Source organism: Panthera tigris, chromosome X (genome assembly GCF_018350195.1).
Source record: "Panthera tigris isolate Pti1 chromosome X, P.tigris_Pti1_mat1.1, whole genome shotgun sequence".
In the NCBI taxonomy this organism is placed as follows: Eukaryota; Metazoa; Chordata; class Mammalia; order Carnivora; family Felidae; genus Panthera; species Panthera tigris.
This window is the reverse complement of record NC_056677.1, coordinates 27,766,154-27,778,364: the sequence shown is the minus strand read 5'-3', so window position 1 is coordinate 27,778,364 and position 12,211 is coordinate 27,766,154. Positions and strand designations below refer to the sequence as shown.

At 35.3% G+C, this 12,211-nt stretch overlaps 1 protein-coding gene across 1 annotated transcript in view; it reads left to right on the top strand.

Annotated features, from left to right (window-relative positions):
- DMD (dystrophin) overlaps positions 1–12,211 on the top strand; it is a 1,614,661-nt gene that overhangs the window by 317,336 nt on the left and 1,285,114 nt on the right. Inside the window, exons 18-21 of the mRNA XM_042974140.1 lie at positions 947–1,092; positions 4,359–4,571; positions 7,391–7,504; positions 8,472–8,627. Coding sequence (XP_042830074.1) covers positions 947–1,092; positions 4,359–4,571; positions 7,391–7,504; positions 8,472–8,627 — 629 coding nt within the window. The remainder of the gene's footprint in view (positions 1–946; positions 1,093–4,358; positions 4,572–7,390; positions 7,505–8,471; positions 8,628–12,211) is intronic.

The following is a 12,211-nucleotide window of genomic DNA, read 5'->3' as shown; positions in this document are numbered from 1 at the left end:
TAACTATGTATACGATTATAGTTATGTAAAATGTGTATATATATATATATGTGTGTGTGTGTATGTGTGTGTATATATATATGTGTGTATGTGTGTATATATATATATACACACATACACACACACACTTATGGTTTAAGTGCATATACATACCCGTAAATTACACTTTCCTTAATATATTTTTCATTCCCTAATTTATACATAAATAGATACCAGGGAAAGTATGCTGTTGAGTAGTGGTTTTGACTTTGAAACCAGATAAACCTGGTTTAAAATCCTAAGCTCTACACTTACTAGGCTCTTGAGTGTGAGCAAATTAGTTGACCTTTTTTTGTAGCCTCAGTTTCCTCAACTGTCAATGAGACTAAAAACACATTTCTCACAGGTAAGAATTAAGAATGATAGTAACAATGATAGTATTAGAGTTTCTGACACATACTAAGTACACAGAGGTTTTTTTTAGCAAAATAAGAAGTGACAGGATATAATTTAAAATATCAACTTCTGTGGATAAAGACACTGTTTTCTCCGAAGGTAAATGATAGCGCACGAAAAGAGTAGCCTTCAAAGTCAGGATACATGTACTCTGCTTGGTTTCTCCTCCAAGTACCTTGTCTGGCACCATGGTCAAATTGTGCAGCCTCTCTGTTTGGCCATTTCCTTACCTTAAAAGAAAATGGCTTTAACCCTGTGAACTTGCAAGGCTGACATGAAGATTCACTGTAATGTGTCTGTGTACGTGTGTATACTTTCTATCAAAATGTGAGATACGTAGTAGGAATTTATCTTCAATGTCATAATCACATTTTAATTTATATCTTCAAGTTTTTGCAACTTGGAAATATTTGTAATTAGCAGTGTGATTGAGTTTGCTGACAACTTAGGAAAACGTAATGACAAAGTTGAAAATAGTGAAATGATTCTCTTCTTTTCCCTTTTGATAAAGTTTTTGACACATTGCCACCCATGCGCTATCAGGAGACCATGAGTACCATCCTGACGTGGATCCAGCAGTCAGAAACCAAACTCTCTAGACCTCAGGTTACTGTCACTGAATATGACATCATGGAACAGAGACTTGAAGAGTTACAGGTCTGTGAATGTTTGACTGTCTGAAGCAAATAGTGCAGATGTCATCTATCAAGCAGTCACATTGGTGTAACTTTTCTTTTCACAGTGGTGTAACCTTAAAATAATAGAATTAAAATAATTGTGGCAAGTATGATGGTGTACCAGTTGGAAAAATGAGGACTTAAAAAATGTCATATTTTATGCATTTGTGCCTTCTCTCCCTCGGACAGAAATTCCACCTTTGAAGACAGTGTCATGGTCTGCGTATGAAGTATATTCTTTATTGTTTAGTATGTATTTTCAGACACATGGATTTTGATGATTATAAAAGCTGTAGTATTATTCCCCCCACCCCTTGCTTCCTGATTTATAACTCCATTCACATTCCCAAACAGTGGTAAAATCAGTGTCGTTATAAAATAAGTTTTAAACTCTAATCTTTTGTAATATCATAATTAGTTTTTGAGTTTTATTACCTAAATTTTTAGCAGCTTCATATCAAGTAATAAAAAATACTAATATGGGAAATGAAAAAGATAATTTGTAAGAGATTTTAGAATACTTTTCCTACCAATTCTGAAAAGCCCATGTTGTATATCCAATCACATTTTATTTTTTAAGACAAGAAAGCATTCATTAATTATATTTATGAGCTGAGGTATGTCTCCATCTTGAGAAATAAGAACAATATTAAAATGTGACTTGTATACGAAGAGTTCTTTTTCAAGAATTAAATTTTTTTAAGAAAGTGATTTTATAATTATTTCTTTAAAAACTTTTATGTAAATTTCTCAGTATATATTGCCCTGTTTAGACTGTTTTCTCTACTATCACACCAAGCAACCTAATATTGTTGGATCTTCTTTTTTCTTCATTATGTTGTTGTTTCTAATACTTGGAATGATTTAAAAATTCACTTTAAAGAATATGTGACTTAATAGAAGTCTAACTTCAAAAAGAGTACAAAGATATAGCAATTAGAGGAATGGATTAACTATATACAAAATGGTGGGCAGATGAGCAGGGGAGTAAACTTCTGAAAAAAATGTTGAAGACAAAAATTATTTGTAAATATTATTGAGAAATTGTATTAAGTACCTCAAAAAGATGTAGTTAGAAGTTTGTATCAGATGTTACAACAAAGCAAAATACCACATATGTTAAAATGTTCCAAACATTTCAATAAGCATAATTTTTGGAGAAATTTTTAAGTAAAATATTTTAAAACATATGATAGAGAAGCACACAAATCACTGGACACAATTGCAAATACTCTAAAAATACTGGAGGCGATTTTAAAGAAAGATGAGACCGAGGAAAAAATTTGTCTGAATATGGGAGAAAGTCATTAATAAGGAAGTCACAAAAAAAGACATAAACAGCCATTAAACCTATGGAAAGTTGTAAGTCGAATTGGAAAGGACGAAGTACTAGTTTATAAAATGAAACACCATTTTTCACATCTAAGTTGCAAAAAAATGATATAATAAGTGCAGGTCCAGCAGCAATGAGCTCCCTTCTCACTTTCTGGTGGGAACGTAAATTGAATTGAAATTTTGCTGAGAAAAATGTTTCACCACTGCTAATAACATACAAAAGAATTCATGATGTTATACATGTGAATAGTGTTTTCATGAAGTCTTTATCGTAGGCAGTAATCAGAATACACTAAAGAATCAAACAGATGGGGATAGATAGGTAGATCAGAAACATAATTTACAGGAGTGGAAAGCTAGAAGTTACTTTGTAGAGCTAATAATGGGAAATGGTTAAACGAACCAGGAAGCCATTAAATTTTATGTTTTCGAAAAAGACTTAATGATGTGGCAAAATGCTCACAAAAAAGGCCTAGCTCAAAATGTAGTTATATGCATGCTAGATATTGTCTAAATAATAAATCGAGTTTAATGAAGTAAAATTAAAGCAGAGTAAAAAAAAATAAAATGCCACAAAATAGGCATAAGACATTATACAACTATAAAAGTTATGTATTGATGTATTTGCGGGATATTATAAGTCTTTCTGTAAAAGAAGGGATGATTGTTTATGTGCGTATATAATAACATATTCAGTGTTTAGGTATACATAGAAACACTGGAAGTTTACATAAAATCATATATGTAAGTGGGTATTTTTTCCGTGTTTTATCTTGACCTTTTATTATTGCATAACCAGAAAGTAACAAATGAATATTGAGTGGGGAAAACCTAAAGATAGACATCCTGTTGTAAGCAATTGCATAGGTAACACAGAACAATTGTAAAACCAACTTTATAAATTCTCCCAAAAATTCTCCTAGAATTTCATTATATCCCTGCAAAAAATTGTGAAAAATATGAAACTATAGTTAATTGGCATCAGTAGACCAGTGATAACTTAGTCAGTTTTGTTATACCATGTATCTATATGATTTAGTTAGGTTTTTACCTAGAAAGGTCAGAAATTGTTTTAATAAAAGCCCAGTAGAATTAAATGAAGCTCCCTAACAGTATCATAAATACAGTACTCATATACAGAAGATACAATAAAATTAGGTGTGCTAAAACTCTGGTCCATTAAGATACACTTTTGGATATATTTGATGTTGTTCATAAAAACAGGCATAGATTTTTAAATAAAATATTAATGTGCAAATTACTTTTATGATAAACGGTAGAATTTAGTTTGTCTTTTTTTTTAATATTTATTTTTGAGATAGAGAGACTGTGAGCAGGGAAGGGGCAGAGAGAAAGGGAGTCAGAGGATCCAAAGTTGTCTCTGCGCTGTCTTCAGACAGCCTGATGTGGGTCTCAAACTCACGAACTGTGGGATCATGACTGAGCCAAAGTTGGACGCTCAACAGACTGAGCCCCTCAGGCACCCCATAAACAGTATAATTTAAATTACTACTAGTTATTCTATAGATTGCAGCACATCATCTGTTTTTTAGGTGTTTCAATCACATAGCTTTCATTTTGTTTGTTTTTTGAACATTTTGTTTAATTGTTTTTGAGAGACAGAGAGAGAGCACACACAGGGTAGGGGCAGAGAGAAAGGGAAACACAGAATCCAAAGCAGCCTCCAGGCTCTGAGCTATCAGCACAGAGCCCGATGTGGGCTTGAACCCACAAATGCAAGATCATGACCTGAGCTAAAGTGGCACGCTTAACTGACTGAGCCACCCAGGTGCCCCACATAGCTTTCACTTCAAATACATGTAGCTGAAACTTGCAAGTGAAACTGTACAATGAAACTGGTTATTATTCCTCAATTAGTATACATGTACTTTCCCTTTTTTAATTTTTGAGGCTTTACAAAGTTCCCTGCAAGAGCAACAAAGTGGCCTAAACTATCTCAGCACCACTGTGAAAGAGATGTCAAGGAAAGCACCATCTGATATTAGCCGGAAGTACCAGACAGAATTTGAAGAGATTGAGGGCCGCTGGAAGAAGCTGTCCTCTCAGCTGCTTGAGCATTGCCAAAAGCTAGAGGAGCAAATGGCAAAACTTCGAAAAATTCAGGTAAGTCAGGATTGGACTTTTTGTATTCATTTTTTTTTCTTTGCTTGTTTCTCCCCTAGTGATGTGTTATAAATTTAAAGGCAAACAGACATTTAACCTCCATACTTCTTCAAATTCAGTGATGAGATCAAAAGACACACAATTTTGTGAAATCAGTGGGGGTTTTCTTGCATGTTTAAGAAAACCATAATTAAGAGTTCTGCTTCTTAGATTTTCTTTAGAATTATATTTTTCCCCAAAACCGATAGGACTTAAACATATTTTTAGCTTAATAATTTTCAAAACTAGTCTTTCCGTTAGTCTGGTTGTCCTTTAAAATATAGGTAAAACAATTATCTACCATGTAATATAGCCATATCATTTTATCAGCATATTTTACTTGTAACTGTGTATCTAAATTTGACCTTATTACATGCCATAGACCAGCTCCTACTGACTTAAGTTGTTTAAATGGTGCCACCATACTACTAATCAGCTAAGCTGAAAATAGTAAACCAACAATTACATTTTAAAATCTAAAATATTTAGTGATCCAAGTAATACCTCTCTTATGTGGCGAATTACCAAGAAAAACATTAATGCTAGAATGAATCTTGGACATCATCGTGGCATGCTGGAAAGCATTGGGACAACATGCTTCTGGGTTTAAGTCTCAGTTCAGCTGTTAGTTGTTTGTTTTTACTGCTTACGAACCAAAAAAAATGAGCAATCCTAAAACATTCTATAAAGCACAATATACTTACGAACAGGTCTCTACATGTAAACGTATGTGTACACACACACACACACACACACACACACACACACACTTTTACCAGTATCAGAGGTAGAAGAGAATATAATTACATGGTCCTCGCCAACAAGGAGCTCATATTCTAGTGAAGGGAAATGGTAAGTGTGTTAGTTTCCTGTTGCTGTTGTAAGAAATTAGTAGCTTAAAACAACACAAGTTTGTTATCTTACAGTTCTAGAGGTCAGAAGTCCAAAATCAGTTGCATTGGGCTAAAATGAAGCCATAGGCAGGGCTGTCTTTTCTAGAGGCTTTAGCAGAAAATCTGTTTCCTTGTTGTTGTTAGCTTCTGGAGATGACCTGGATTTCGTGGCTGATAATCCCATCCTCTTTCTTCAAGTTCAGCAGTAGAGCATCTTACAGCCTCTCTCTCTAGCTCTCTTACCCCCAACCCTCTCTTACTAAGAACCCTTGTGATTACATTGTGCCTGGCTCGATAACTCAGAATAATCTTCCCGTTTCAAAATCCTTAATCTCATCTGCAAAGTATTTTTTGCTCTATAAGGTAACATATTCACAGGTTCCATGGATGGGGCCATGAACACCTTGGGAGGCCATTTTCCAGCCAACGTAGGAAGTAAATTAAACAGAGTGGTAAACATTATGACAGTAGACAGAAAGGAAGTCCAACATACACTGGGCAAAGGGGTTATGAAATGTTATTGGAATATGGGTTATTTGGGCTACACCTTGAAGAAGTAGAATTTAGTCAGCTGATAAAGAGGGGGAAAAAAGGGTACGTAACAAAATGAAGTGATACGTCCTCTTAGCCAGAAGGGGATCACTTTTGAAGAGAAAAAAATATGTTTGGAGATTAATAAAATATACTATTAGAAAAATGACCTAGGAGTAGATAATGAGTGGTCCTAGATGCCGTGCTTTGAAACATGAATTACAACCTAGTAGGGATGGAATTAAAAGTAATAATAATTTGGAACTTCTGCCATTTTAGAGGGGGGAAAGATATCATTGTTTTCAAAGCATCACTGTGATAAGAAGAAGGAGGACAGAAGAAAAACACTGACACATGGAGAGTGGAGAATGGATTAGCATAGGGTAAGATTGAGGCAGATACCAAAAAGACCTAATGCAGTAATCAAGGAGCCAGTGATAAGATCTGAACTAGGACAGCGGTGATGTGGAAGAAATGCAAAACCAGACTCCAGAGATATCAGCAAGATGATAATGTTGAGAACTGAAGTTCTTAGATTTAGTCAAATGCTTTTGAAAAGCATTATTATTAATCATATTGAAAGGGAAGCTTTCTGTGAAGCACATATTTTCAACAGAAATTTAATTAAGAAGGGAGAAAATAGCACATCTGGGCAGCATATTTGAATTGTGTGGAAAATAAAGGAGCTCGAAAATCATACATTTGAAAAGTAGCCAAAAAAAGCAGGAGGGGTAAAAAGCAATATATGAAAAAGAATAATGGGAGATACTTGGCTATTTATAAATGATAAAAGATGACATTTTTCACCCGATCATTACTTCAGCCTGGTCAAGCAAATAAGAAATTAAAATCAGAAGTTTTCTCTTTCAAGATGACAAAATCTTGTTCTGCAAAGTTCCCAACTAGGGGGACTATTTAAACTGTCAACTGTAGAAAACAATTTGTGGAAGTTCAGGTTTAGGGAGGCTATAAAGACACCATTACATTGAGTTTATTGTTCATAGTTTGTTTTATGTACTGTAAGGGCACATTGTTAGTATTATCATGAGTTGTTTTGTAACTTAAAATTTCTCTAGAGGGGGATATGATTTAATGTTCTCAAGAGTAACATCATACAACCACATTTGGTAGTAATTTTTTATTTTTAACAATAGCAGACTTCATACACCAGTGCTCGTACTGTGGACCATAAAAATGCAGTCTTAGTAAAAATATTCTTTTCCTGAAGAGCTACTTAGAGATATCCTTCAAACAAGGGAATTGTTCCTGGGCATGTGTTCATAAATATCACTGTGATGAATTGTGTTAAGAGAAATCGGCACCCCAGTAATGCTTAAAATGGGTCTCTGATTCCAGAATCACATCAAAACTCTGAAGAAGTGGATGGCTGAAGTTGATGTTTTCCTGAAGGACGAGTGGCCTGCCCTCGGGGACTCAGAAATTCTGAAAAAACAGCTGAAACAGTGCAGGGTAAGATTTTTATAGGACCCCTATCATATGCAGTCTTTTATATAAAAGTTATTATTTGGTTATGTCAGTGGTCCTTAACCAGAGTTATTTTGCTCCCTTTGGGGACACTGAGCAATGTCTAGAGACATTTTTGTCACAGCTTGGTGTGGGATAGATGCTACTGGTGTGTCGCGGCCTGGGGTGCTGTGTGTGTCCCTCAATGTGTGTATCCCCGAACAGCCCCTCACAACAAAGAATTAGCCAGTTTAAATTGATGGCAGTGCCCAAGGTTGAGAAACTGGGTTGGATAAATGAGGAAGAGAAAAGCATGATCTTTTCCTCAACACTCGTAAGATTATTTTAGTGTAAAATAAAGTTTAATGTAAAGGCAACGAAACCTTTGAGCTGTTTATTGTGTCTTATTGCAGATTTTGAGTCATACTGTGTCGCTCTACTCAGACCTGCTGCACCGTACTCTATTATTACACAATACGCACTTTGGAAATGATATTCATTATGCCGTTGTCATGTCGTGGAATGAAAGTAATCTAGCTCTTTAAAGAATTCGCTTTGCAAATCCAAGCTAAAAAACAAACCAAAAAACAAATCCAGCTTACAAATAACCTTCACACCCATCATGCTATAAACAGTTGCAGCAATATCCTGAGTTTGAAAACCGAAATCATTTCAAAAACAGTGATGTCTAAAGCCCATCATTTTCACACATTTTTCCAACAAGGAATAATTTATTTCCTTTTGTATCTGATCTAAGTAGAATACAGATAATTCCATACTTGATTCATAGCATCAAAACCACTGAACAGTTTTTGTAAGGCTGAGACATCTGTAGGTGGGTGTATATCACGTTTTAAAGGAAAGGACGTACATGCGGTGTCATGAATCCTCATTATATGTTTCCTCTCTCTGTTGTATTTCGAGTATGTTGTGGTAATTTTTGCAGCTGGCTTAAATTGAATTATTTCCTTAGCTTTTAGTCAATGATATTCAGACAATTCAGCCCAGTCTCAACAGTGTCAATGAAGGTGCACAGAAGATAAAGAATGAAGCAGAGCCAGAGTTTGCTTGCAGACTTGAGAGAGAGCTCAGAGAACTGAACACTCAGTGGGATTACGTATGCCGACAGGTACGTACGGTCTCTTTCGCTGCAGCTTGCCTCTTTTTATCTAATTAAGATTTCTTAATGTCTCCCTTTACCATTGCCCATTTTGAAAGTTTCATCTCTGAGTATGTCGATGCCGTAAAGCATGGTTACTTCAAACTAGCCTTTGTCTAGCATAAAAAATCATTCTAATAGTATATATGTTAAATAGTATATACTCATCTTATCGGGATCCTGACTGAGATGACCTTAAATACTGAACATACTGAACAACAATGTCCTGTTTTTAAGGTCTGATTTTCATCGAATGTTTGCTCTTGTGCATAACTTTGTAATAGTAATTGGATTAGCAGAACATACTTTACACTTGTATACTTGGTACAGAAATAAAATGAATGAGTAGTCTCTGTGCATGTACAAATATGATAAATAATTTTCACTTCAGATTATTAAGATAGGCAAGTTTGGCTTCTTTACTACATTTATTTCAATAAATGAGCTAAAGTTGGGAAATAGTTACGAATAGCTCAGAGGGGGAAATAAAACACAAAACCACTCTGCATATCCGAGTGCTTCATTTTTATGCAGCAGAGTGTTTTATAGATATTACTTTTAATTTTGAGATTGCATTCTGGAAAATTAAATATTATATACACAAGTACTATATATCGAATACTTCTTGTTCGTAAGATGAAATTTTGACCTAAAGCAGTGATTATTTTTCAGTATACCAGTACCTTTTTTGAAGTTAATAAGAGGTTTCATCTTATGTGTATTAGACACAGCCAGTCTTTCGTTATTTCTCAGTAACCTTTCAAAGTTGAAAAGAAATCATGCCACAAGGCAAAAATTAAATTTGAAAAAGTAAAGAATTTAGAAAAGTAAAAGGCAAGGCAAGTCACCCAGCTAATACTGTCAGTGGCAAATGCTCAACAGTTCTATTAACTCACAGACGAAGATAGCCCTGGGTCAGCTAGCTTGCATTCTTCTTTGGAGTAAGCCGGCTCTAGAAGGAATGTTCAGGAAAAAAAAAATATTATTTAGGTAATAGATTATACCATTTATGTTTTCCTGCAAGGCCAGTATGAAAGGCATTTGTTGAATGTTTCTAATGGATGAATGGAAAGAACAACACCAATTTAGAGCAAGAGGGAAAATGATAGCATATACACACACACACACACACACACACACACATACATACACACATACACACACACATACATATACACACAACAGTATTACTGAAACCTCAAGGTTTTTGCATATTGGAGAAGTGTAATTTTTGAAATATCTCAAGTTAGTCTTAAAATGTCCTTGTTTAAGACCTTATGTCTGCTATAACATACACCACAGATATGCCTTTTAAGAGAGGTATAAACACATTAGCCTGCTTCATAACAAAAATTCCATAGGTCCCATCCGTGTTTTCATCACATCCTAGAATATTTTACATCTCTTTGGTTCTCCATGGAATGTATCACACTGTGTATGCTCTGATCTTATGGGCAAGTGATCTGTGTTTCTTAAGAAAGGTATCATGCAATCCAGAACAGAAGTCAGACAGTACAGTAAAAGTATGGAAGCCAAGCTTGAGTATTGGGCCCAGTTCAGGGCTCCAGAGAGCACTGGAAACTGTAAATCTATGCATTATAGAAATGGCTACACACAAAATGGGGTGTGATGTTCTTTCTTGGGTTAAAATTAACTCATTTGTTTTTAGATGCCAGAATCTGAAAAAAAAATTAGAGACAAAATTGTCCAAATGTCTGATATACTTGGAGATCCTTTGAGATCCCATGATTTGATTTTGTTGGTATAAAATGGTTGGCTGTTTAAATTCTAAAAGTTTGGTATCCAAATAAAAAAACCCCAAGATTTTAGGGGTCCCTGGGTGGCTCAGTCAGTTAAGTGTCCAATTCTTGGTTTTGGCTCAGGTCATGATTGCATGGTTCATGGATTTGAGCCCCACATCAGGCTCTGTGCTGAGAGTGTGGAGCCTTCTTGGGATTCTCTCTCTGTCTGCCTCTCCTCGATTTGCATGCACGTGTGCACTCTCTATCAAAATAAATTTATAAAAACTAAAAAAAAATCCCAAAATTTTAGTTATTTCTAAAATAAAGGATAATCATCATTCAAATAACTCACAAGTTGGTAGACCATACTGAAAAGAAGAAAGGAGGAAGGGAAGGATTTCATAATTATACATATCTTTACATTATTTTGTTATATGGTTATTAAAGAAACTAATATACATACAATTACATAATTTTTAGAGAAACATTTTTAGGATTTCTTAATTACTTATTAGAATATTTCAGTATATATTATTAAACATTTTGTAACAGATGTTAAGTAGGGAAGAAAATAAACATGATAAATATCTGTCTTCATGGTGGGTATAGTTTAGTAGAGAAGATGGAAAGTAAATGAATTAACATAATATTGCACAAATGCCTAATTTTAACGTTGACGGATTCTCTGAAGGAAGCAATCCGAATGCTCTGAATGAGAGTAAAGGAGCAGGGAGCCTGCTTTTTGTTGGGTAGACCGTTAAGTCTTTTCTGAAGAGGTGGAATGAAAGCTGACATCTGATTAGTGCAAAGAACCTGGCACTTTGACATGGGGACTAGGGAAAGTGTGGATCTAAGATGAAGTGGGAAAAAGTGCTGAGGCAGGGGAGAAGAGTGAGCATGTATGCGGAACAGAAGGGAAGCCTCTCTAAGTGGGGCAGTATAAGCCAGGAGAAAACCGGGGGGAAATAAGTCGTGAATGGTCTCATGAGTCATAGTGAGGACTTAGTATGCACGTTAAGTGCATTGGGAAGGTATTAAGCTTCCAGATACAGAAGTGGCATCATCTCAAGTGGCTGTTTAAAACTTTTCTCTATATTCCTATTCTATGAAGAATGGCTGGAAGCGGCACAAGCGGAAACAGGCAAGAACTGCAGTTGTCCAGATAGAAAGTACTCCTGGCAAAGGACAGGAAGGGCATGAGTGGAGATGGAGAGACAAGAAATTTGAAATACGTCATCCTCTGGTGACATTATGTTTGGTTCACTGTCCAAACCTCTCCCGATTTTTTCCAAAATCGTCAGTAGAGATGGAGATCACTTTAATGCTTGTTGTTCTGTCTCTCATTACTGTTTATGTGTATCTTCTCATTATATAGCAAATACTGTGTGGAAGGGATATGTTATTCTGGGAAAACTGGGCCAAAGTGCTCGTGTGATTCAAACTTTGTTGAAACTCTTTCCAGCAAGACCTGTCTCCAGTAAGGTTATTTCACTCAGTGTGCTCAACGTTATGTTTATATAATGTAGTCTTAGCTTTTATCCGTATTTTTGCCAATTAGGCAAATTCTTCCTTGTTATATTTTTGATTATGGATTCTACACTCATACCCACCTTTGACTGTTATTCTTTTTCTAACATGGCACGTTCCTTTCTTCTTTTAATCAGATCCTATTGGAAATGACAGTATTTGCTGGTAAAGAGTGCTTGCTGGTAAAGAGTCCAGAGAGTCAAGGAGGAATCAAAATGTTTTCAGTTTCCTGTGTTATGCAACAGAGTTGGCCACAATGCCTTTAACTAATGAAAGAAAGACTTG